General features: G+C 37.6%; 5 protein-coding genes across 9 annotated transcripts in view; 1 reads left to right on the top strand and 4 right to left on the bottom strand.

Annotated features, from left to right (window-relative positions):
- LOC111337810 (uncharacterized) overlaps positions 1-6,111 on the bottom strand; it is a 24,634-nt gene extending 18,523 nt beyond the window's left edge. For 2 of the 4 annotated variants that reach the window (XM_022944175.2, XM_022944176.2), the window contains exons 1-8: positions 5,771-6,111; positions 5,608-5,677; positions 5,340-5,453; positions 3,042-3,369; positions 2,031-2,100; positions 1,769-1,841; positions 1,285-1,352; positions 1,047-1,147 (exon numbers count right to left, since the gene is read on the bottom strand). In XM_022944175.2, the coding sequence (XP_022799910.2) occupies positions 1,047-1,147; positions 1,285-1,352; positions 1,769-1,841; positions 2,031-2,100; positions 3,042-3,369; positions 5,340-5,453; positions 5,608-5,677; positions 5,771-5,817 (871 nt within the window). In that variant the 5' untranslated portion in view covers positions 5,818-6,111. The remainder of the gene's footprint in view (positions 1-1,046; positions 1,148-1,284; positions 1,353-1,768; positions 1,842-2,030; positions 2,101-3,041; positions 3,370-5,339; positions 5,454-5,607; positions 5,678-5,770) is intronic. The other 2 variants (XM_022944177.2, XM_022944178.2) reach the window with 2 other exon arrangements.
- A 2,216-nt stretch (positions 6,112-8,327) lies between these two features.
- Positions 8,328-8,933, top strand: LOC148727808 (uncharacterized). Its single transcript, XM_088763165.1, has one exon. It carries the CDS (start codon positions 8,328-8,330, stop codon positions 8,931-8,933), a length of 606 nt encoding a protein of 201 aa, XP_088619291.1.
- A 1,956-nt stretch (positions 8,934-10,889) lies between these two features.
- LOC148727807 (tetratricopeptide repeat protein 28-like) lies at positions 10,890-14,927 on the bottom strand. Of its 2 annotated transcripts, XR_016002416.1 has the most exons (3): positions 13,195-14,927; positions 12,795-12,855; positions 10,890-11,469 (listed from the first exon to the last, which is right to left on the bottom strand). XR_016002416.1 is itself a non-coding variant. In XM_088762986.1 (2 exons), the coding sequence occupies exons 1-2, from the start codon at positions 14,925-14,927 to the stop codon at positions 12,849-12,851; spliced, it is 1,740 nt and encodes a 579-aa protein (XP_088619112.1). In that variant the 3' UTR covers positions 11,698-12,848. The 2 variants fall into 2 exon arrangements, 1 of the variants encoding a protein (XP_088619112.1); XM_088762986.1 differs by lacking the exon at positions 10,890-11,469 and having other exon boundaries at positions 11,698-12,855.
- Positions 14,928-14,962: 35 nt separating this feature from the next.
- Positions 14,963-17,543, bottom strand: LOC148727806 (uncharacterized). The gene is made up of 2 exons (XM_088762987.1): positions 17,438-17,543; positions 14,963-16,111 (listed from the first exon to the last, which is right to left on the bottom strand). The coding sequence occupies exon 2, from the start codon at positions 15,734-15,736 to the stop codon at positions 14,963-14,965; it is 774 nt and encodes a 257-aa protein (XP_088619113.1). The 5' UTR covers positions 15,737-16,111; positions 17,438-17,543.
- On the bottom strand, positions 17,159-22,283 carry LOC111337812 (hsp70/Hsp90 co-chaperone CNS1 homolog). The gene is made up of 6 exons (XM_088762988.1): positions 22,192-22,283; positions 21,948-22,011; positions 19,937-20,226; positions 19,293-19,454; positions 18,495-18,572; positions 17,159-18,036 (listed from the first exon to the last, which is right to left on the bottom strand). Exons 3-6 carry the CDS (start codon positions 20,175-20,177, stop codon positions 17,924-17,926), a joined length of 594 nt encoding a protein of 197 aa, XP_088619114.1. The 5' UTR covers positions 20,178-20,226; positions 21,948-22,011; positions 22,192-22,283; the 3' UTR covers positions 17,159-17,923.
- Between the last annotated feature and the right edge of the window lie 3,562 nt (positions 22,284-25,845).

Below are 25,845 nucleotides of genomic sequence, written 5' to 3'. Positions count from 1 at the left end.
CTATACTGAATCAGCTGTAAATTTTAGTTGAAGCAAAAAAAAAAATTGAATGGCAATAAGAATGATGTTTTCCTTGTATGATCCTATTAATCAACCGCTGCCCAGTTAGCCCAATGGATAGTGCGCTGGACTGTTGTGCGGGAGGTTTAGGGCTCAGACCCCGGCCGGACCAACACTCAAGGTCTTAAAATGATTGAGAAGAATTTTCTACCTTTCTATAAGATCAAGAAATGGTTAGATATTCTAGTCTTCTCGGATAGGGACGAATAAATGGAGGTGACCCGTCTCCTGCAGGGTTGGGGCAGGAGACGTTAATTTCCCACACACGAGATTACTGTGTGATGGATGTCCTCCCCTAGGGTGGGCTTACTGGGCCCGCAGTAATTGGTGCAAGCTGTTGCAGTGTCCCTGCCTGTCGGCGAATCTAATAAACTTAAACTTAATAAAAAAGTGAGGGAGGGAGAGACAGGGGCACCCATACATATATATTGGCCTAGCAGGGGGCCCTTACAAGAGTGTGGGTGGTTACTTATTTATAAATGATATATAGTTATCAGTCTGACAGTAAGTCAAACCTTCTACAAAATTGAAGGAAAACATACCCATTAACTCAGCAAATTCAGAAAAACAAAACATCACAGTTTACATATTAGATACAATGAATATATGAAGTTCACATATTTTGAACTGCGGTATTAAATACGTATGATGCATGATCCTTCGCAGTAGATAGCGCTATTTATGCAACAGCAAAAATCAGACCTGTACGGGATTCGAACCACTGACCTCTGCGATACTAGTGCAGCGCTCTACCAATTGAGCTAACAAGCAATCAACTCAGTGGCCTGCTCCCAGATGGCTTGTTAGCTCAATTGGTAGAGCACTGCACTAGTATCGCAGAGGTCAGTGGTTCGAATCCCGTACAGGCCTGATTTTTTTTTTCAGGTCTGATTTTCGCTATTGCATAAATAGCGCTATCTACTGGGAAGGATCGCGCATCATAGGTAGTTTACATATTATAAAAATCACATTGAACACTAAATTACCTAATGCAGAAATAACAGTTCCCAGAGTGACGAGTGACTTGTTGATATTGGCACCTTCCTTAAGCCGTTCACCTGTCAGTCCTGTGGCATCAGCCCTTTCACTAAATGTAATTACAACAGTATGCAACAGTTGAGGATGAATTGGTATGCCCATAATAAATGATAATGATTTAACCAAGGATTGATTAATAATAAATAATTGACAATTTAATAAATATAAACAGTGAAAACATTTTACCTTCCAGCTAAATCAACCAAGTTGATCTTGCTCACTGTTTCACAAGGCATGTCATGGTCAAACTTTGCCTACAGTGTGAGTATAAACGGAAAAAAAAAAAAAAAAAAAAAAGAAAAAAAAAAACATTTAACACTAACATTCATTAACCTGTCTGTTATTCTTAACTTATTTGTTAATTTCATGGAGACAATACAAAGAAGTCAATTTAAAAAGTCATGCACAATTCCTAAAGGTAATCCTAATGTTTTGTTCATTGTTCAGATGGTTGTCTATGACAATTTACAAGCTTTCCTGGAAGTTCATTAGTACCCATAGGTACAGAGAAGTACTGGGTAAGTCAAGCATCTCCTCAAAAAAAAAAAAGTGCTTAAAGGGATCCTAGAAAGGGATGGGGGATTGCAATTCAAATCACAAACAAGCAATCAAAAGTGGTTACATTAGGTTCTATGTTTAAAAAAAACAAAATAAAAATATATTTACTGACTTGTGTGAAATTGATTGTAAATATTGCATGAGATCTGCTGCTTGTGTCATTCATACCAGTACTTGCTGTAACTCTAAAAATAGATAAATAGATTTCAGAAATATTTGAAGGATATATAATTTGTAGCTTGGAGCTCATTTGTAGCCTATTGCTAATATTTTCTCTCACCCCTACCGTGCTTCAAAAGAATACATGACAACTTGCAAAATATCAGTGTGTATTATATGTTCGACCATCAAATAAGGTGTACGTGTATAGTTACCTGTGGGTGTTACCCTGTTCCATCAGATTTTCAATTGCTGCATAATCTGATACAAGATGCCTTGTAAGATCTGTGGGAAAGAAAGACATTATAATTACCAAATTACAAACATTGAGAATTTATAAAATGTATTTCCTCAATTTGACAACCACAGAGAAGTATAACTGAAGCTGAGGTTTCTCAATCATAAGAATAAAGTCCTGGGTTTGTACTGAAAATGGTTTCAGTCTGAGTCCAGGGTGCCAATGGTTATTGCAAAGTACTGGCTGATACAAAAATGAATTACAACCAAGAAAATGAAACAGGAGATGTTTACAGTACAGAAAGGTAACTAAAGAGAATTACTTGTCTGGCTGATACAAAAATGAATTACAACCAAGAAAATGAAACAGGAGATGTTTACAGTATAGAAAGGTAACTAAAGACAATTACTTGTCTGGCTGATACAAAAATGAATTACAACCAAGAAAATGAAACAGAAGATGTTTACAGTATAGAAAGGTAACTAAAGAGAATTACTTGAATGTCTTGTTAGGGACCTGGGGTAAAGATAAAATCCTACGAGTCCTCAAGAATCAAACTCATGACCTTTAAATTAAATCCAATGCTTCAGTGCTCTGTGAGAACCACTGCAGAGAACCACTGAGGCTCACGACTCTGGATGAATCACCCCTTTCTTGAACGATTATGATTTTCAATCAATGATTCAGGCATACTCCAAAATTAGAACTCTTGAGACCTTGCAATACGAGCATCTAACATTACTAAGTTAAAAAATTTGCCATCTTTCTTATTTAATGGTTATATAATATTCACTACATGGATGTTGAAGATCACATGGCAATCACAATCCAATTCTGAAAAAGATGATAAACAAAACAAACTGCATTGAGCCCTTCACTGAAGAAAGATTCTCTCCATAGCTCACCCTGTAAGGTCTTGAGAGCATTTTGTGATGGCAAGTTTGCTTATAACAGTCAATTTTTTTTTTTTTTTTTAAATTTAGCTCACCCTGAACATAAGGACCCTCCTTTGGATGTTCTCTGACTTTCAGCGAGTGAACAGGTCTTCCCTTCATGGGAGGTCTGAGTAAATCTCTAACACGCTCATTGTAGATTTCCAGAAAGCTAACTTCGGTGCGGTAGGAAGGTCCATTGTCAGCATTATTGCGCATGCCTGAAAATAAACCTTCACATATCCTCGGTATCAGACCCTGATTATCAGGACTTCCCATCATGCTATAGGTCTTGCCTGAACCAGTTTGTCCGTAAGCAAAAATGCACGCGTTGTAACCTTCAAATGCTGCTTTAAGTACATCTGTGCCAAGGTCTTTAAATACCTATAAAAAACAAATGGATTGTGCTATGCCAAAACAATTTTAATAATTAAAAATAAGTTTCATTTGACCTGCCCAAGAATGTCCAGCAAGGTCACGTAAAATCAGATTCCTTTACAGGAGAGATGAACCCTCTAAACTTTGCCTTGCTCCCAATGTGTGGCTTCATAACTCGATTGGTAGACTTACCACCTATTAAAGCAATAGATCACTCTTTTTCAGGCTCTATAACATGATAAGGCCACATCGGATGTCAGGATAACCTAACGAAATCCTATAAATCAAGAGCCAGAGGCAAGTGATTTATAAGTTTTCTGACATCTCATGTGGCTTTATCACATTATAGAGCCCAGAAAAAAAGGCATTCAATAATGATATAAACATGGGCTTTGTAACCTATTAAAACATCCACTTCGAAACTGAATTGACCAGTTAGACAATGTGTACTTTGTTTATTATGTTATAAAGTAGTATTTGGAGGCACAGGTTCAAATTTTGTTTTTTTTCAGGTTTCTAATTCCTTCAATTTGCTCAAATTGCAATCCAGCTATGTGGATCATGTCATTGTTTGATATGCCATAACATTCCAATTGCACAGTTACTGTAGGCTTAATGGAGAGTGTGGAGCTGGATGATTTTAGGAGCCTTCTTGGAGTTTTTAAGTACAAGTGCAGACATGTAAGTAAAAAATTGGTAATTGTTAAGCATCAAGTTTTCTATTCAAACTTTCATGTGTTCTCCTCAACATCTTGAACTAAAAAGGTTAAACAGTAAAGTATACCAACCAAGCTGTAAAGTAGGTTTACATCCAAGCTCTCTATACAACCATGCATTACTCACTACACAAGTAAAACCTTTTTAGTTTCTCCTCACATGTTTGTATTTTACTGATTATTTGTACACATGCAAGGTATTTGGTCAGGTGACATGGTACACATGCAAGACTGTTGGTTAGGTGACATGGTTCAGAAATTTCATGCATTATTTGTGTTTTTTCCCCTTACAGAGTGAACATGGTCATCTTTTAAATGCTATAAACTCAACCTATGTTCACTGGATAAAATAAATGTAAGTTCATACCAAGACAGTATTATATCAAAAAGAGAAAAAAAAACTTACCTAACATTATAAAAAAAAAAAACGATTATTTTGTGAATAAAATAAAGGAAAAAATGTTGAATGATTGACTTAATTGGAGTTTAATCACTTCCTTGAGTTAGGTTTGGAAATTCTTTTATTCTGGAAAAATTCTAGCCATGTTTCTCCAAGCAAATGATATTTATCATAGCTGTTCACACTAATTATAAATAAATAATTCCGACAATCACCCGAGGCTTCTGATAACGACTTCATAAATGACCAGCTGTTTGAGTTGAAAAATCAGCATGATATACAACTCGCTGAATTTGTTACCATGCAGACAGAATTTCTTTCCTGAGAATCACCTTATTTATTTTATTTGGAACAAAGCTATCTATTTTTAAGGCTAAAACCTGCTTTGTTGAGGTGATTTATTTTGAATGTGGACGATTAAACTATAACTTTCTTTTATCCCTGATCAAGCTAGAATAGTTTGACTAATGCTAATTATTCAAATGCAAACAAAATCAGATCGCTCTCAAAACTGAAAGGACAACGGAAACACATCCGGAAATTTAGTTCTTAAATTTCGACGAGCCGGTTTAGTCTAGAGGCCAATACACAAGTGACAATTATGGAAGTAAACATCGTTTCGAAAAAAGGTTCGAAAAATGGCCCTTAAATCTAAGTGAGTCGTTTCTTGAGAACACCATATTACCCTCTTAGACTTTGGATTAACCTTTCAGTCATGCCTGGAAAATCTTCAGGTTTGAAAAGAAATCTATGTCAAAACTTACAAGAACGTACATAAATATCGTTGGGAAAACAATCAGGCATGCGATCATATGTTCGACTGATCAGAGAAGGTGCTGGTGCGCTTATGCAAATCTTACCCTCTCTTGTGAAGCATAGTGTCGGCTTCTCTCGCTGACAGACCAGTAGGAAAAATCGAAAGAAAAATCCTTCACGCGATTTCGCCTTTCTCCCTCGCCAGGTAATGAATTCGCCTGAAATAAAAATACCGAATAAATAACTCAACCTGACGTATTTACACATGACTTTCGTCGTGTTTTGATAGTCACTCTACACGACACCTAATTCATAGAGTTACAACAATTTAGCAAGCATAACTAAACGACATTTGCGATTTAGCATGTCTACCTTGATATTCATAATGGTCGTTTTCTTTCCTTCCATCTCGATTATTGATTGTGCGCCCATGCCCTTTTCCCTGCAAAGTCGAACGTCGTGACAAGGCATGAACGAATAACGCTAACTCAACTGACTCAAACTTTAGGATGTTTAATTAACAATCGCGTCTTACCTTTGATTGAAGGGCCTCACTCTTACTGCTACTTTCACAGATGCCATTGCGTTCTTGCCAGAACCTAAAACAACCCGAACTTGCTGCCTTCAAAGAGGATGAAACCTGATTAATGCCCGATCCTCAAACTGTTTTCGTTGCACTGATTAGACTAAGGCAAGATTGTGGAAGATCTTTCCAACATGCTTAAGCTCCAAAAATAAACGCATTCCAGACAATCCATTTCGAAAAAAAAAAAAGACAGACTTCCTTGAAGAACTAAGCCATTCCTAGAGTGCAAGCAACTGTAAAAGCTAAACTGATAATTTTCTTTGGTCACTTCTCGAATCTGAATGAAATCATCAAATTAATTGCTTCGCCACAGCGAGGCTGCAGTTCGTGGGCGATCACGTGAGAGTGTAAGTTCTCTGTGAGTTGTTTACTTCCGGTGAAATGAACAACACGCAAGTTTCTGCTGTCACGTTCGTTTGACGTTTTTCAAAATCGCTGCGGGCAAATGTTTGTTCATATGAAGTTTGTAGTTCATGTACAAATTGGTTCGGCACGGGCCAGAGTTAAATTTTGGGACTGATAAGAAGTAATTACTTCAATTACATAACGAGGTAGAAGATAATATCTGGGCGATGCCTGTTTGGCGTGGGTTTAATTTTGAATAAATTGCTACCGCCCGGTTTACTCTCCTAACGAGACAAAATTGAAGAAAAAGTTACTCAGGATATCGTTAAGATTAATCATGAAGATTTAAATGTGCATGAGCTTAAATGGTCAAGTCATCAGACTACAAACAGATGTGTAAATATTATCTTTCCGTGGAAAACTGATTTGCTTCAACTAGAACAATTTATGTTGTTTACCAAATCAAGCGAAACGTATTGCTTGAATTACTTTTTTTGTCTACCTACAAATCATACGTGGCCTGTTTTCTAATAAGCAAATCTTAAAATAATTTGCTTAATTGAAGGGTAATCGCTTTTCAAAAAAGTTTCGCCAAAGATGGTTTTCGAAACACACCTGTTTACTTCTTAAAACCTTTTTCATACTCTTAAACAGAAGCGTTACCTCTTTTTCACCTTCTCTTTGAATGATTCAAACAATTTGCTAGAAGAATATTGCAGTGTTACGCAAGTTTCAGTTCCTGCCAATTAAACAAGAAACAACTCTTGTACGTTATAATAAAATGAAGAAAATTTTGTTTTTGTTTTGTTTTCCAACTCCGTGATAATAAGGCTGGCGCATAATGACTCTATTGACCCGTGCTGATATCTGAAGGTGCTGTTGAACTGAGGAAAAATTTTAATCCTACCCGCTTTGGATTTATTTTAAAAGAAAAACAAACAAACCAGGCAGACGAATTGGAAGATGACAAAGGGATAAGCGTGCAATAAGTGTGAAAGATGGCAGGAGGCTTCGAAAGGTTTTTCAGACAAGAAAATTTTGTCGTTGTCGGCCATACGCTCCAGGGTGCCAAGTCTAAACGAGCTCATGGTTATATTGGGCCACCCATTACGATGAGGGTTACACTTGAACAACCACGAGCCTCAGGAACCGTGGTAAACAACTGAACGACGAGAAACAAGCCAACTGAAATGGCCATTGCCGACTTTCATATCGTGAGAGACTGGAGCGAGTTTTGCCAACGCCGGACTAAATTTCAATATGGCCGCCATGGCAGGAGAATCTGCAACAGCCTCCAGTGGATCTTCTACCTCTACAGGGAAACAAGACAAGGGAAAGGGATGACACTGGAATTTTGTAGCGGCTTTGTGCACAAACAACTGGAGAAACAAGGATTTAACGTACTATACGCTCTCAAGAAGTGGTTCATCAACTGACGCAGCTCTGAAGGCTTCTGAAAGTACTTAAGAACGATGACATCAATTGGAAGAAAGCAGTTATTTGCTCCCAGCACTGGTCGAAAGGAAAAAGAGGAAACCTCTACGATCTACCGGATCGTGTTTATAATGAACAGTATGTTCAAAATCTTGAGGAATCTGCATCAAAATGTGCAAAGTTAAAAGCAAATAAGCTGGTAGCGGCTAACCGATCGTTAGAGTTTTCATCTTGTGAAGTAAAATCAAAAAGGCGAATAATCTTCAAGAAAGAAAGAGAGGAGGATAAGGAGATAACCCCTGTAGTAAATCTGGCTTCTGGGAAAGATGAAAGTCAATACAGACTAGAAAATGAAATGCTTAGAAATCAGTGTGAAGAACTGGCAAGTAAATTGAAAGAGAAGGACAAAGAGATGGAAAGGCTGAAATGTCAGGTAGAACACTTGCTCAAAAAAGAAAAAAAACAGGAAAATAAAATAAATGAACTGAGGGAAGAACAATTCACCTACATGATGTTGAAGGACAAACATGATAAGTTCATTTATTTAACCGAACTTACCACAAATGAATTTGATTGTTTGTATTAGTGTGTTGAACCACTTTTGCATCTGATCAGATACCCTGAGTGCAAAGGTGGAGGTCTTGAGACAAAGAGCAGGAAGTTAGACACAAAAACTGAACTCATGGCTTTTTTTACAGTTTGTAGACACTCACTACACCTCGGTATTATGGCTAGGATGGTGCAAACAAGTGTGCTAACAATTTCTAGAGCTTTTATTGGCTGGGCTATATTCTTATCCACAGTATTTGAATGGCTTGACCTCAAACCATTACCTGGGTTTGTCCAAGCATACCTTCCACAGGAATTTTATGACGCTGGTTATGTGGAAACCGAGGCTCTAGGAGATGCGACAAAAACTTGGATAACTCAGTCAGAGAATTATGATATAAATAATATCACCTTCAGCTCATATAAAAACCACACGACTGGGAAGACATCTGTTTGGATTTATCCCCACGGTGGTCTTCTCCATTGCAGTGACACTTACCCTGGAACAATATCTGATAAGGACATCACTGAACAATGTGAAGTGCTGGACAAAGTGAACAAAGGAAAAATCATTCTAAGTGACAAAGGATTTGACATTGCAGACCTGTGCCACCATCAGGGACTACTACTTAATCCCCCTCCATTAAAGTTTGATTCCCAGTATGAACAAACTGACATCAGCAAAAATTTTGACATTGCAACACTGAGGATATACAACGAAAATTTCATTGGACAAATGAGACTGGACCATCTTGAGTACCTGTTGGCCCATGAATCGAACTGATATACTAGGTTACTGCTTTAAAATCTTTGTGCATGGTGTAAACACCTTGAAAAGTCCTGTTGGCCCAAAAGGGATTGTTCAGAAATCTGTATGTAATTAATACAAAGAACTGAGATGATCTGACTTGAATGAAACACACATGTATTTAGCTGCTAAATGTAAAGTAGTGTATCATTTTTAAGTCCATTAAGCATGGCTTTTGTTTACAACACTGGCAATATTGATATTGGTACTGTTCTGGTTGACAATTTGATTCTAAACATTGCCATGCTTTTGTAAACTGCAGTCTAGATGTTTAAATGATCAATTCAATCCCTGGCATTGTTATGTGTTACAATCTGTGAAAAATAACTTGTTTGACAGTTTTTGGCATTGCATTAATCCATGTTGGTGTTCATGCATTAATACTTGAGTCATCTTTTTGGTCAACTGTTTCCTTTACAAGTCTGACATCACCTAGATCTGTGACCTCAGAACTGCTCACATAATTCAGGTTTGAGTGCCATGCATCATGGAAACCTTGTTCTTAAAACTTTGTTGTCATAAAGTTCTTCAAAATCTTTGCAATAATCATGGTCACTGAACACAGTTCTCGCATAATAAGAATTGTTATAATGAAGTTGCATTGCAAGTCCAGAGTTGACTCCATACTTTCTTAAAGTTTTATAGAAATGCTGCTGCACTCTATGGCTATTAAGATCCTTCATCATCTGACCTGAGATATCATCTACATCCCTTTTCAACCAGCAACTCTTTGAATTATCGTTAACTACTGCAGTCAATTTTTCCCCGTTGTTTTCCTGTCCTGTCTTGATTTTCAAAGGTTTCCTAGAAGAAGAAGCATTTCCATATGCTTTGAGAGGTATGTGGGAAGTGCTTGTTGCCATATTTGAGTTTCCGTGCCTTTTTTATGCCACTTTTGCATCTTCTGGGTGCAAGTTAGGGAAAACAAAAAAACTTTGTGCTTGGAGTAATGCTGTAAAAACAACAAGAGGGCAACAGCGTGACAGCATATTTCACATTTACCTATTGGACACTCGCAGTATCCTTTCACTGGATAATTATCTTTGAATACCAATACAGCCTGACGAGTGATCTCTTGCCCGAAACTTTTGATGATCATGGCCTTTACAAAAGTAACTTCTCCCTTCTTATGAACTTTAACTGTCTTTATCTTCCTCGAGTTAAAGATTCTCTGGGCCTTGCGATATTGTCCTTTGCGACCTTGTCTCTTGAATCCAGTGTATTGACTTATGGTTGACGCGTCTACTAGGGGAAAAAGCGATTGGTCTGTACTCTATACAGACGATGGTAGAGGTATTTCAGTTGGATCCATACTTGCTTGAAAAAAATTAATATTTTTTACCTCTTATCTCCCAGCATTAGCCTAGCTATTTGGGAGTACAAGTTCTAAGTTCCAAGTTTCTTTAAGTCTCTTTTCTAACAGATTGTTGTCACTGGCAAACGGAAGCAGCCGATCGAGAAGCTCCTTCGTTCCGGCAACCTTCAGTTTCATCTCTGTTAACACAGATTTTAAATCTCCTACGCTCCATTCAGCTAAATTAGCGTCCTTCAATTTCACTGCTAAACTATCTGGCCCCTTTGAATCTACTTTCTTCGAGGTATTCATGTCTGCAAACATAGATTTTCTTCGGATACGAAACTTGCCGCTCTTATATACACAGAATAACTTTTAACTTTCTCGGCAACTTTGTCCGGCGTTGGCAAAATTCGCCCCAGTCTCTCACGATATGAAAGTCGGCAATGTAAACCACTATAGTCAAATTCGAAAGGACGAGAAACAAATTTCCTCCAGTGACATTGAGGCATCATATACATAAAGGGAAAAGGATGAGATCTGGTTTGTTTTCTGTCATTATGACCATGTTCTTACGTTGCTATCAAATTTTCAGCACTTCTCAATCGACTTCTCTTTCTCAATCATCTTTTACCTAACCAACCAAGCTAAGCAAGGTAAAGTTTGCGCACGCGCAAACTCGAAATGGTCACCACTACAGGCCTTCCCTCCATGCAATGGGATTTTGGACTGTCGCAGTTTACCCCCTCCCCCTTAGTATTGTTGTAAGGTCCCTTACCAGCTTACACACCTGGCTTAAAAAGAGAAGGCGAGAAGAAAATTGGGGCCAATAACTGAATTCGTCTGATAGTAAACTTCTCAAGAAAACTGATGCACTTTCCAGAAAAAGTCGTCTTTTGTTTTACAATAACAATAATATATTTATAGAGCGCTATTGGTCAATATTCAAAAACGCTGTACAATAAGAATATATATCAAATAGACCAAAAATCGCAAATTAAAAGCCTTTTTAAAAAGAAAAGTCTTCAGTCTTTTTTTAAACACAGAAATACTGCTACTAGATCTAATAGTCAGCGATAGAGTTCCATAGAGCCAGTGCAGCGTGGGTGAAAGCGCGACCCCCAAATGTACAGCAGTTCACTCTGGGAACTGACAGAAGAAACTGTGAGGACGAACGCAGAGAATAGTTGGATTCAGTCCCCTCTGGCGAATTTGGATCTTTCCAGGAAATGTAAAGGAAAAAAAGGAAAAAAATAATTGGATAGAGTCAAATTACGGAAGAAAACTTTTTCTCATTTTCTTCTTCGTCTTTTTTCTTTTCTGGGAAGAAGAAACCAATATGCCAGCCACTGAAGGTATTAATTTTACTACACCCAGTTTTTGGTTTGTCTTTGTCGAATCATAAGTGAAATTTCCTTTAAAATATAGTGATGACAGAATACTGCATCTCAATCTACCAAGCTTTATTAAGAACAAATAAGTCTGCCAAGATTGCACACTTTCCTCTTCATTTCTAGCTATGTCAACTCGACTTAAAATTCAAAACTGTATTTTACTTAGAGGAGATTATTTGAAACTTCAATACTCTATTGTTGGCAACGTAAACCCTCTTCAAATAAAAAACCAATCTTGAAATGGAAAATAACCACATTTATGAAAATATTCTTGATATGTTAGGGTTCGAACAATCATATCTTTCAAGCAAAAGATATATTCACAATTATGGGCAAAAAAGAACCCTTTAATTTTTACCCTACTCCCAACTGTGGCTATAATTTGTAACTGAGTTGGTAGTAATGCCCAACTAATATCCAAGAGGCACAGGTTCGAACTGACCCGTGGAAGCCTGAATATTTTAACAGACTTCCTTTCTTTATTATTTTTAATTGCAGTTCACCAGCAATGATCATTTTTTAACATGAAAAGAAAATATACAAAAAAAAAGAAATGAAAAAGTCTAAAAAAGATAGAGACTTTCGGCAACGCCTGCTTTCATTTCAAATCATTATCAACGATACGTAGTTTTGGTTTGCCTTCCGCAGTAATTGTGTCAATAATATCTGAGGCTAAACTTGAAACACACTCAGAAATCATTTCGACTTATACGTAGTAACGTTAAATCTTCACCAGCCCAAGTAAACTTGTACTGGTCAAGGTAATTAGCACTTGGTGCGAATCTCGAGTTGCTTGAGTGCGTCAATTTCCACTGGTGAAAAAAAAAGTATTTTAAAACTGACTTATTAGAAAAAAAAATTAAGATTTCTTCATTGTGAATATTCCACGTGTCCTGGCCTAAAACCAAACGCAGAGTAATCGAACCTGAATATTGAGATTGCAACTGGAAACTTGAATTTGAATCTAACATTTGTATCAATTAATTCTAAATTTTTTGTAGCAGTTATCTGAAGAATTTGATCGGGTAACTTACTCACGAGATCCACTTGAAGTCGACAAGTCTTTAAGTATTTTTTCAGTGCTTTCCTTTCGATACGTTACTTTACTGATATTTATTGAACTACGTTAAAGTTTTCATTTCATGGCACCTGTTCAAGTTCATCTTGAGCCTAAACTTCAGTTATTGCTGCTTCTTCTTCTCCTTAGAATCTGAAATCATAGGAACTTTACAGTCATTGAACTAAACAAATTATTGAAATCCGCTGATGATCTACACACTCACGTTACAGTATTTATCAAGTCCATTGACCTGTTTTTTCGTATAAAAAAATAAGAAAAGTATTAATCAAAACCTATCAAAGCACTTCATATAACTCTGTAGGAGTTCATTTCCGAAAATTTCAGATGACCTCCACAAGAGCTTCTAATCTCTTGACCGTCCTTCGATCTTTAAAAAGTGGATTTCTCAATTTTTTTTGCCCAGTTTAGTACAAATATTTTTGTGTTAATATGGAATTAATGTAAATCTTCAGACAGATAGATACTTACGATTCTTTACTGATTTGTTCAAAATCTACTGTGACATCATCGCCAATGAGAACAAACGGGGCCCAGAAACGCGGTGCGTTAAACTCTTCTGTTTCTCGCAGACATTTCATGGCCCGGTTGAGTGACACACTGGCGCTGTTTCCATTCTTCAGATGTTGGTAGAAGCCTCTCATAAACACCATGGTGGCCTCGTCACCAATTGCCCAGAGTGCGACCAGAACAGAACGAGCACCAGCACCGAGAAAAGCTCGTGCAATGTCGACCACACCCTCACTTGACACCTCACCTTGTGCACTGTGACAACAACTTAACACAACAAGCTTTGCGCGCAACTTCGCTGCTTGTACAACGGAAATTGTTAACCTAAAATCTTGTTCTTCTGGTCTTTCGGATTTTCGTTCTGGATTGGGAGCTAATGCAATCTCGCCAGTGTCGATTTTTCCGTGCGCAGCTAAGTGCACCACAGCAACCGAGCCGATTCTTTTCAGCACTTCAGGCTTGGTTGCTTCTTTTTCAGTGAGTGGCCGGACGTTAAGCATTTCTCTAATCATCTCCACTTCCTTTTTAGCGAAGGGCAAAGGTGAAAACTTGTTCTCTCCGAGTAAGGTGGTAAACTCTTTTAGACACGGTTCTCCTACGAGTAATGCCCCGCTCTTCTGGTGATATTCTTCCGGAGAGGCGTCGATCAGTTTCATGCACATCAGTGACGGTAGAAACCTTATCCTCGTGGATTCACTGAGGTACTTTGACTCGGAATCCAGAAAGGCAGCAAAAGGGGCGAGCCAAAGTGGACCATCAGGAACGACAACCAACTCTCCATCTTCGATGAAATTTGTAATGGGACTTATGATGCACTCATGCAAGAGACGCAAAGGATTCTCGTCAGACTGTGCTGGGTTTACTGTTTCTTCACCTCTTTCCTCGGCAGGTGGCAGTTCTTGTTCAGTGCTTGCCTCGTCAAATGTGCGGTTTTCGCAGATTACCCGGTATCTTCCTCGTACCTCTTCATAAGCCTTCTTCCTTAAACTCTTCAAATAGTTGGTCACATTTCCAAAAAGATATTCCACTACTTTCTGTGTAAAATGTATATTTTTGTGTTTGTTGATTACCCACAGATTAATTGTGTTTCCTTCCAGTGAAACGAAAAGGGTCGGAGCAGACACATCACCGATCATTTCTGAGATCCCAGACTTAGCCTCAACTGATCCAGAAACCGACAGTTGGGAGCCATATCGAAATTTGATGAGATCTAACAAGGCCTGGGCTCGTCCTCGGTCCGCAGCACACAATGCCTCGTCAAATTTTGACAGCTTAAGCAAAGTTCTCCAGAGAGAATTAAAAGTTTCTTGATGTGCATTCCGGAAGGTTACTTTCAACTCATCTTTAGCTTGCAGAAGTCGAATCTCATTGAAGATTTTAATACTGCGTTCATAAAAATTAAGCGCTTCGTACAAGTCTCCGAAGTTTTCAGCGACAAAGCCCATCTTGGATAAGAAAATTCCTTCACGTGTATTCCGGTAACAGTTACAAGCTTTCTTGAGATACTCTTTGGCTCGTCTAAAGTCACCTTTCTGAGAAAAAACCATGCTAAAGCCCTCATAGATCTTTGAATCGAGGATCCAATCTCTCAGTTCTTTGGCAATGGTAACCGCTCTCTCAAGGTGCTCTTCTGCCAACTTGAAACAAGCGCGAAGAGCATAAGCCATTCCAATGAAGACACAGGCTTCAGCCATTACTTTCCTGTCCTCTTTGTCTTTAGCGATATCGATTAATTCCTGAAAATACTGTACGGCCTTAAACAATAACTAACTCCAATGCAACGTAACAAATTTAACTTGTCTATCGGATCTTGAGAAATATTAAGACTTGACTCAGAGTACTTGATGGCGTGATTGAAATCACCAAGGTTGAGATAAGCCCAGCTGAGTTGGTGGTAGGCCCTCGCCTCGCGATTCTTGTCTCCCACTTCTTTAGCAATACTAAGATGTTGTCTGTGGTACTCTATGGCTTGATTGAAATCACCAAGTTCGTGATGAGCCAAGCCAAGACTACTGTAGGCCATTCCCTCGCCTTCCCTGTCTCCCAGTTCTTTAGCAATACTAAGATGTTGTCTGTGGTACTCTATGGCTTGGTTGAAATCACACAGGCTGTAGCAAGCCGAGCCAAGATTATTGCAGACCGTTCTCTCCTCTTCCCTGTCTCCCAGTTCTCTAGCAATACTAAGATGTTGTCTTAAGTGCTCTATGGCTTGATTTAAATCACCCAAGTTGTGATAAACAAAGCCAAGATTATTGTAGGCCATTCCCTCGCGTTTCCTGTCTCCCAGTTCTTTAGCCATACTAAGTTCTTGTCTGTGGTACTTTAAGGCTTGATTTAAATCACCCAGGTTGTAATAAGCAAAGCCAAGAGAATTGTAGGCCATTCCCTCGCCTTTCCTGTCTCCCAGTTCTTTAGCAATACTAAGATCTTGACCGTGGTACTCTATGGCTTGATTGAAATCACCCAGGTTGTAATAAGTAGAGTCAAGATTACGGCAGGCCATTCTCTCCGATTCCCTGTCTCCTAGTTCTGTAGCAATACTAAGATGTTGACTGTGGTACTCTATGGCTTGATTAAGATCACCCAGTTTGTAATAAGCCGAGCAAAGATTATTGCAGGCCGCTCCCTCGAGTACCCTATGTCCCAGTTCTTTAGCAATACTAAGATATCGTCTGCTGTACTCTATGGCTTGATTGAAATCACCCAGTTCGTAATAAGCCAGGGCAAGATTATTGTAGGCCTGTCCCTCGCATTCCCTGTGTCCCAGTTCTTCAGCAGTACTAAGATGTTGTCTGTGGTGCTCTATGACTTGATTTAAATCTCCAAGTTCTTTTGCATTGTGTTGGTCTTGCTTTTCAATAACGGTTATTGGTTCCCTCTTGATTGAATAAATTATAATGATAATTATTACAAACTGGATCATTGGATAATGCCTTAGCCATTATGGTATATGAGCCAATATACCATAATCTAATGTCTGTACATTGTAACCGGTTTCTTCTTACAAAACAAAGTCGAGAAGATTTGTCTAATATCTTGGGGGCGTTTTTTTAATAAAACAATTATTCCACTCGCGCATGTTGGATATGAGATGATTATAGCCAACTTGGCACTACGCGCCTCGTTGGCTATCTATCATCTCATATCCAACGTGCGCTCGTGGAATAATTGTTAAATACACAAGTATCGTTTTATTTTTTTCGTTTGTAATATTTGTTAGCTCATTGTACGAAATTTATACACTTGTGCTGTTAATACAAATTTAAGAATGAAAGTTTCTACTCTGCCTTGGTTTGCCAGATAACAAAGGCTTTATCAGCGAAAATAAGTATTTTTTCTTAAGATGCAATCTCTATACAACCAGCGAAAATAGAATACGTTCTTTCAATCTTTTCCAAAATTATATTTTAGTCCATAACTCCAAAGTACCTTAGTTTTTGCAAAAATTAACAGTTGATTGGATGGACTCTACAAATTCTCGAAAAGTTTTTGGTCTCACTTTGTTGAAATTGTGCGAGGCTCAAGGAAAGCCACGGAGGGATCCAGAATGACAGTGGTTGCCTTCAAGAGGGTCCCCTATACTGCTTTGTAAAACACAATCAAGGAAAAATATTTGGCCTTTTCACACGTCAGGAATGATATCCAAAACTCTCTCACGTTCACGTGAAATCAAGACAATTACGCTCAATGAATTTTACATTTTCCAGCCTTGATTAGTCTTACGGGACAAGAGATGGCGTAATGTCTTATTTTAATTGTTCAAAAACCATCAGTGGTCTGTTTTATGACTTTTATCGATCCATATGAAGATCACCTCCCACCAAAACCCTAGGCAAAACCTAATGATACCCACTTGAGAAAAATACGTACATTTTTAAAAAGTAAAATACCCGAATATTCACGCGAAACAAAATGGTTCACGAAATTCGTTCAATTTAGCTTTTAATTCACGGGTCACATTTAAATAATAATAATAATAAAAAAAATCATTCACGCGGACATGAAAAGATCTTATCATCTTTAATCACGATTCACGAATTAAAAAAAGAAACATTTAGGAGAAAAAAAGAAATCACCCAAGGACGCTTCACGTTAAAAGTATGGGGGACCCTCTTTCAATAACACTGAATAGTTTTATTTTTATTAGATTTTTTATGATGTCAAATGAGAACTAAGATTAAGAAAGAAAAGTTATTCACTAGACCTTGCACTTAATTACGTTGTTGAATTTGTAACTCTCCTCGGTCCAGAGTGACCTGTCTCTTAGTTGCCGCAGGGTGTCGTTTCTTTCAATCCTCAGACAGTTAAAATGTACATAATGCGGAAAAATAAGAAAATTACTTAGAATTGCATTTATTCGCTTCGGCAATTCATTTGATAGTGAGTAAGTTAATAAACTTTATGCAAGTGTCGTGTAACTTTAGAAGTAATGATATTCATTTTCAACAGCGAGAATTCTATCGGTCAAGAACTTGGGCTCCAGGCCTTATAACTTTCAGCATTTATAGATTAATTGTTTTGTATGCGAGTGACGGATGTAAACAAAAGAAAAGAAATTTATGTTCACTCCGTTAAAACTGGAAAGGCTTTTTCGAGTAGACATTTTCTGAAGAAGAAAGATATGTTTTCAACTTCCTGAATAGCTTCTATTTGGAGTGTGTGCTATAAGTCTTAACTCTAAATAGTTCAATCAACTTTGCTGTTTGGCATACTCAAGCTTGTGACAAAAGGATACGGCTAATCCTTCGACACACCATCTGAAAGCTTCTTCAGGCTTATTCAGCTCAAGACAGGCACTTGCTCCTATTAAAAATATCACAGAGAACAGAATTAGCCCGTATCCATGCGAACAAATGTTCTCTAATTTAATTTTCCTTCGCTTAGGAAAAGACGATTTTGCAATTTTTTTTCCTTGGCCGAAATTAAAATTATGAAAAGAGCTGTGCGAAATATGGAAATGTTGAAATAAATATTCCAGTGATTCTCAAAATTGTTTGTAAGAGATAGAAATCTTTCCTGCGCACTTTGCTTCCAAAAATGAGCATCAGCGGGCAGTCACTGGTAATGAAAATTTAGCTGTCAAGTTTTTTACATTCTCACTTCAAGTTCTCGCTCTGAAATGGAAAATTCAAGCCAAAACGAACAAGTATGATAAAATAACAGCGCTTCACTCCATTTCCACCAGTCTTGTGATATTCCACTCATTAAAAGAACGCATGGTGTGAGATAGTTTTCTACTTTTCAAAACGAAAACAAATTACCTCTAATAATTGCCTTTAGATATTTCGGTTGAAGCTGATGGGCGGTTGTTGCATCTCTCAGCGAATCCTGGTAATTACCTTTTAAAAAGAAGTGTAGAATCTAATTGGAAAACCGTAGTTATCAAAAACCAAACATAAGAAAGAAAAAAAGGAGTAGGTTGTTAGTCGTATTACATGGTTCACCCTCAAAGCGACAGAAAATACAGAAATACAGTTCAATTCTAAAATATTTGGGCCAACTAAGTATTACTTATTAAAATAAAAAAGAATTGAAAACAGTATTTCGGAATGCGGGACGCACACTTTCCTATCAAGTCCATATACAAACATATATGGGCTATACTTTTCAAAAAATCTGTTTCCAAACACCAAATTATCAGTTTCTTTGAGTGGAAATATGATGCCGTTGCTTTGAGTATTATGAAGTTGTTTTGAGTATCTTTGATTGTTTGTCATCTGATTTTGAGAGACTGAAATTTTCCTTCTCGAGATGTAAACTGTTAGAACTGCTCATAATACTTTGAAATTATGCCGTTGCCTTAATTGAGTATCATGAAGTCGTCTCGAGTATCTGGGGTTAGCGGTGGAAAGCGGAGAAACAGTAGAGATGTTAGGCCGAGATACGATGATAGATGTCAATGGCCGGTGGAGAAGAGAAAAGAACTTGGCTTAAATTCCGTGGGAGTAATACAAGACAATGGCGGTGCCGTGAACACATTCTAAATACTTACGTGAACTCTTTGAGGGACTCTTTGAGGCCGATTGCTAAGTGGCCGAAAAGAACTAAGCCCTACCTACCTAAATTGAAGTGTGCTGAGGCCCTGTTGTTGTAAAGTTTGGCCTTCAGTTCTTTGTTTCCGCAGTTCACTTTAATTCCTTCCGTGTAAAGGTAAATGGCGTTGAAAAAGTCTCCTTTTATGTAAACGTCGTTACCTTCATTTTTGTAAACTTCAACTATTGCTGAAACGAAACAATTTAAATAATATTTATAAATTGAAAACTGGTGTTTATTGTGGCTCAAGCATTTAAAAAATAAGGATCAATTAAGTGTGTTTTTTCTGGATAATTTATCAGGCCCTCCTTTATCAGGCTGTCCTCCGGAGTGGCTCTGGTACATGAGGTGAAAAAAATGAAAAAAACTCCTGAAAAAAATGTTATAAAACCTTCACAAATGGCTCTGGTACAAGTAGCTCTGGTACATGAGGTGGTAAAACTCCTGAAAAAAATGTTGTTAAACCTTCACAAATCTCATTTTGACAAATCTCATCCTATCAGATGCGACTGTTTTCATTACCAAATACCATCAGAGATATAAACGTGACCCGAAGGAACTTCAAAAAGAAATGGAAAATAGCATAAGATTGAACAACAAAGATATTACGTAGCCATTGTTTGCAAACTGAAAAAAAAAACAAAACAAAACAAAAACACACTAAGCCCACCTGTCAAAGTGTCTTCATCAAAATCAAGAGTTACTTCTTGTTCTTGTTCTTGTTCTTGTTCTTGTTGTTCTTGTTCTTGTTGTTGTTCTTGTTCTTGTTGTTGTTCTTGTTGTTGTTGTTGTTGTTGTTGTTCTTGTTCTTCTTCTTCTTCTTGTTCTTGTTCTTGTTCTTGTTCTTGTTCTTCTTTTTCTTCAGCAGGTGTTGAGACATCATCCAAAGCTTTGCTTGAACCCTCCGCCATGATCTCTGGGAGTTTACATCTCACCGGACGTGCCGCTCCTTCACGGTTCCTGTACAACCATGATATAAACACCAACATGCTGTCAAAATACTAGGAAATCCAAGTTGACTTTTATCCTACCACAATTCTGTTGTTTTCTACAGCGAAAACGCTAGGTTTGCGCCACTGTCCACAGGGTGACATGATTGCGTGGTGAGAGGCACAATGAAAGTCCGCAAGAAAATATATAACGACGTATTTTGTGAACGTTTCATTCTCGTAAATCATTCTTGCTATCGGGAACATATCCGGCATGTCTCCTTCCCAGCTCCTTTTTTTTTTTTTTTTGTCACGCAACGCGATATTTTCATCGTTCCGTGAGGAGGCCCAGGAGCTCTTCGTGTTGGTCACGCAACACGATATCTTCCCAGTTGCGTGAGAAGCTTACGCAGGGCTGTGAAGAAAACTGGTAACCAATCACCAATTACATGAGGTCCACCAAAGGACTAATTTCTGAGCAAATGATCCACTGAATCAGATTCATCTCATTCGGTGTTTTACGGCCGGGTCACTGAGTTACGAGGTCTTAGTTCTTGGCAAATTATTGTTTGTTCATTCAAGAGTGCGTTACGAAATAAAGGAAGGACTGGCGCAATTGAAGGGCGCTTCCTCCCAATGATTTTCATAGGTTAAAACCTTCCCCTATGCTAATTTCCCCACAATTTTGAGATCTCTAAACGGTAATCTGGGCTGAACATCAACACTTTCTTTGAATGCTTCATTTTAGATCTCTTCACACCGCACATTGAGAAATGACATATTTTTGCTTTCACCCACCGCTGCTCTCTCGAAATCTTTGTTTTGTCAATACAAAACACTAACTTTGAATGTCATATTATTTTGAAGTATTTGAATGTTTCGCTCCTTCTTCATCTGTCATCCATATGCATTAATTCATTAATTGTTTTTGCCAAACATTCACATCAGCGTCAAAAAGAAGATAGCTGGAGAATGAGCGAGCTTTCGTGATTGGTGAGGGTACTACATTGATCCAATTGAAGTCGCCTCTAGTCTAGAAAACGTGTGTATCAAAAAATCGAAATGTCTTTCTTGGACACATTCTAAAAATTCGTACCCGGCTGACAAAGTGATTCGGCTCCGGTTACATCCTGCCACAGAAGTTCAGTCTTACGTTAATCAATCTGTCAGCTGCAGGCGTATGAGCAAGGCAAAGAATCATGAAACTAAAAATTAATGTGTAAACTTTATGAAAGATTTCATTAGGTTTCTCACAACGAGTTGAAAAACCAGCTGTTTAAATTTGGTTACATGCCAGTCTTTGATTCCTTGTCATCTGATTCTGAGAAACTGAAATTTATGAAACGTTTGATGACAACAGCATGCGTCTTCAAACTTGCTACGCGATCGCACGAATTATATATAATTGCTAAAACTAATATTTGCTATTTTATCCAAAATCCAAGCTTCGACTGAGCTCGAACACGTGCCTGCTGGTTACTAATCTGTAGGCGCTATCCAAGCGAGTTTTACACATTTCATGCTTTTTATTGTTACTCACAATCCATCTGCTGAGGAAAATATATTTTTAATCATCATACATAGATCGAACATAACTTCATCCATGTATTTTACGAAACTAGAATGTAAAAGTGGCTTTGAAAATGGCATCGCGAACTTGTATCCTTCTTCGATGGATGGTTATTTCTATTAGCAACAGCCACTGACATGTCAATGATCATGAGTGTAGTTCAATATATTATCAATACTTACTTTTAGGAGACGGTTGTTCGACAAAGATGATGCCTGCAAGTTTTTTGTTTTGCGATAAAATGACCTGAAAATTCAACGACAAAAATAGGGCAATAAAATTTCAAAATGTTGTCTTAATGCACGAAACGAGGCCAGCACTGATTTCATTTTATACATTCTTTTGACAAAGATTAATGTTGTCCAAAACTGTTATATCGATGACGAGAAAAAACATCGACTTCCCAAAAAAGACTTCCCAGTTTACCTTACGAAAAATTAACAAAACTTCAAAGTCGAGATCAGCCGCTGAAGTCTACTCTGGATACCAAGTAGTTGTTTGTTAGATGTTAGGTATTTAAATTAAAACAGGAGAAGTTATTTCAAGATTTTGACGGGGGACCGGCAGGCTTCATTTTCCAACCGCATTTACTCTTTCGCCTCAGTCCGGCGAAAATGAAAACTAACGTCTAAATGCCTGGAAGAAGTCGAATCAGATTTATTTACTATGTAGGTTGTTTGAGCATTAAAGTATTTTTTCAACCATCTTCTGAAGTTGTTTCGCAATACCTTTTAAAATCCCTCAATCATTTCGACCTCTAAATATGATTTATCAGATATTGTCTTCAAAGAGAAGTTTATCGGAATCTATTTTTTTTCCGCCAGAGATAAACGCGACAAGTCATGTTAACATGCTATTTTCGCACGCGAACATGGTTTCGTTTCTCGAAACTCTAAAATCTCATTGTTAGTCTGAATAGCAGTGTATCATAACTGTAAAGAGAACTTATATGACGATCAGTCATGGGCTGATAATTTTTGTCCCTGATTTTGAATGGCTCTTCTTATTCCAAATTTTTTGTCAAAGATACAAGGTTAAAATGCTGTTAATGATGTTAAATTTTTGCCTTTTAAAGCATCACCACCGGTTACAGTTACTGTGCTAGTTTCTTTTTAGTGTGCAGTTAAATTTGTAAGCGTTACCGAAATCCACATGTAGGTGAGGAACGAAAAAAAAAATGAAAAACTGCAATAGTGTTCATTATTTCTTTTAGCTCTCACGTGCACGTACTCATTTCTTTGCTGCAGTTTTGTCATCATTTTACTTTACTTTACTTTAATCATTTTCTCAACAAACTTAACACATATACAAAGCTGAGGGGAAGGCCAAGAAACAGGAACAGGTTCCCTTACAAAAGGCCTCCCAAAAAAGAAAAACACTACACATACCTCTATGTATATAATAATAATAATGGAAACTTTATTTGTGTTTTTAAATGTACAATTGTAAATCTCACTACGTATAGGCAATTTACAAATGCTGCTTGAGATTGGCTTATTTAACACACGCACAAAAATCAAAATTGCATCAAATCTGGGTTGTCCCAATTCCTATTTCTACAACAAAAGACGTAATATGTTGCTCTAATAGCTATATTTATCATTTTCTTGATTATGTAAAGTTGCTGCTTTTTGGCAATGCCTATGTCATTCATCATACCTAAGAACGTAGAGCATTCATCTGAGAAAACGCCAAGGGAGCTCATGGAGAGATTTACAAATTTCACACATCTGAAAGTTCTACTCATTTTGTTAATCAAGTTCCGATATTTTTCTTTTTTACGTACTGCATTGTTGTACAAGTTAGATGCGAAACCAACTGTTAATTCTAGAACATATAGGCACTTGGACTGGGTTAGGAAAAGAAGATCTGAGCGATAACTTTCACCGGTTATTTTTGAGGGATTTAGAAAACCAGTAACATCTGCATAGATTGAGGAGCTAACATTAATTACAGGTTGAAGGGACTTGGCAATGAAGTTAAGGATTGAGTCGTGTCTCTAGGTAAAGCGATCAAGGCATTGTTGACAACTAGCGACAACATGAAGGAGTGACTCAGGATTAAGCCAAAAGGAACAATCAGGACTTTGTGATAATTCCCATCTTACCAAATTCTTACGTGTAGGAAGAGAGTTATAATAATAATAATAATAATAATAATAATAATAATAATAATAAATTAGGTTAATTCAGCGTCTATCCGGTATAAATAAGCCTTACAAAGACTTTTAAAATCATAAAGAGACTCAGACTTTCTGACATGCATAGGTAAACTATTCCAGGCTTTAACTGTTCTATGGAAATAGGAATATTTTAGCATGTTTGTTCTCGCATATTGAGTTTTAAATGACAGATCAGCATTTTCTACTGTTGTTCTACTGACAACAATCATTCACTTGAAACGTCAGTCACTACCATCGACAACAGTCTTTCTCAGGACTACACTCACCCGGACGATCAGACTACACCTTCACAGATCAGCATTTCTTAGTTCATATACTGCATTTTTTCTAGAAATAATAAAACTAGATAAGTTAATATTCAAGAGTCGCTTTAAACATTTGTAAAAGAAGATCAAGTCAAGTAGAGTCCTTCTAGACTTAAGGGTTAGAAGATGGAGAGATTTCAACCGCTCCATGTAAGATTTTCCTTTGATCATGAGTCGCGTGCATGGCTCGTCTCTGAATGCTTTCAATCATGTCCTGCAAAAAGGCTTGGTGAGGGGACCAGATTTCGCAGGCGTATTCAAGGTGAGGCCGCACAAGGTGTATGTAAAGCTTGCGAATTACAGCAGACTGTGTCTGATTTCCATATGTCCGTTTAATTAGCCGCAAGGATCTTATTAGCAGAATTTACTTTTGTAAAGATGTGGTCATGCCATGCTGTGATGTAGCATTATACCTAGATCCTTTTCTGTGTCAGATAGGAGTAATTGTTCCGTACCAAGATGATAGATATTGTGGATTGGTTTTTTTCTTCCTTGTTATACAGAGCCGTTTATATATCTGTGAATTAAAGTTCATTTCTCATAGTTTACTCCAATCATGTAGAGCTGACAGATCGTTTTGGAGGGTGTAACAATCATTAAGGTCGTTAATCACTCTGGCACACTTTGCATCATCTGCATAGAGGGGAAGACTGGTACCAGTAGAAAGGTTTTCCGCAATGTCATTTACATATACAAGAAATAGAATGGGGCCAATGATAGATCCTTGAGGAACTCCAGAAGTAACTGGCTTCCAGTCTGACGCAATGCCTTCGATGAGGACTCTATGACGTCTATTTGTAAGATAGTCTTTGATCCAGGCTAATAATGGATTTCGAAAGCCAAGCATTTCGAGTTTATACATAAGTTTTTCATGTGGTACCCGGTCAAAAGCTTTTGCCATGTCCAGGTATATGACATCAGTTTGACCACTCGAGTCAAGTGTTTTCGCCAGTGAATGAACATATTGAACAAGTTGGGTGACCCAAGATTTATGTTTTCTGAAAGCATGTTGTTCTGGGTGAAGAAGGTCTTCGACATGGCTGCAAATGTGGGTATGGACACATCTTTCAAGTCTTTTTGACATAATGGACAAATGGACATCACATCCTTGATCAATTGATTAAAAGACTTCGATTCCATATCTTTCCATCTCGATCACCTTCCTTTGTGTTGGGAAATTCTTAAACCGAGCTTTGTTTTTTGTGTTTTTTTAACTAAGGAAGACAAAACAACCGAGAGATTTTTTTTAAGAAAATCTTTCCGTGACCGTTTCCCGCCACAACAACAGCATATGAAAAACTGGAATTCTGGTGTCACTTTCCATATTAAAAGGGAAAAATCTTAATAGTACGCTTTAATTGAATGCGTTTGTGTTCAAAAATGCATGAACTAACTAACGAAGTGTATTTTCCAAAAATTTTCTTGCACAATTATGAAATAAATCTAATAGCTCGGTCGATTATTCAGATGGAATTTGGAGTGTAAAAAAATCCCTTTTGATCGCTGCTCTTTACAGGTACAATTAAGTTCGATATCTGATATAAGAGATCACAGAGGACTCGGTGAGTCACACAACATGCCACTAGGGATGCG

The sequence above is a fragment of the Stylophora pistillata genome, chromosome 6 (genome assembly GCF_964205215.1).
Source record: "Stylophora pistillata chromosome 6, jaStyPist1.2, whole genome shotgun sequence".
NCBI lineage: Eukaryota > Metazoa > Cnidaria > Anthozoa > Scleractinia > Pocilloporidae > Stylophora > Stylophora pistillata.
Note: the sequence above shows the minus strand (reverse complement) of the source record. Positions and strands in the feature narration are given on the sequence as shown.

Bases quoted from the DNA above. Each gene is read 5' to 3' on its own strand.
- LOC148727806 (XM_088762987.1), bottom strand. From the start codon at position 15,736: ATGGCCTGCCGTAATCTTGACTCTACTTATTACAACCTGGGTGATTTC.
- LOC111337812 (XM_088762988.1), bottom strand. From the start codon at position 20,177: ATGGCGGAGGGTTCAAGCAAAGCTTTGGATGATGTCTCAACACCTGCT. The intron at 19,455-19,936 runs GTGGGCTTAGTG...GTTTCGTTTCAG, and splicing joins TGATGAAGACACTTTGACAG to CAATAGTTGAAGTTTACAAA. The intron at 18,573-19,292 runs GTAGGTAGGGCT...TCTTTTTAAAAG, and splicing joins CTCAGCACACTTCAATTTAG to GTAATTACCAGGATTCGCTG.
- LOC148727808 (XM_088763165.1), top strand. From the start codon at position 8,328: ATGGCTAGGATGGTGCAAACAAGTGTGCTAACAATTTCTAGAGCTTTT.
- LOC148727807 (XM_088762986.1), bottom strand. From the start codon at position 14,927: ATGGCTGAAGCCTGTGTCTTCATTGGAATGGCTTATGCTCTTCGCGCT.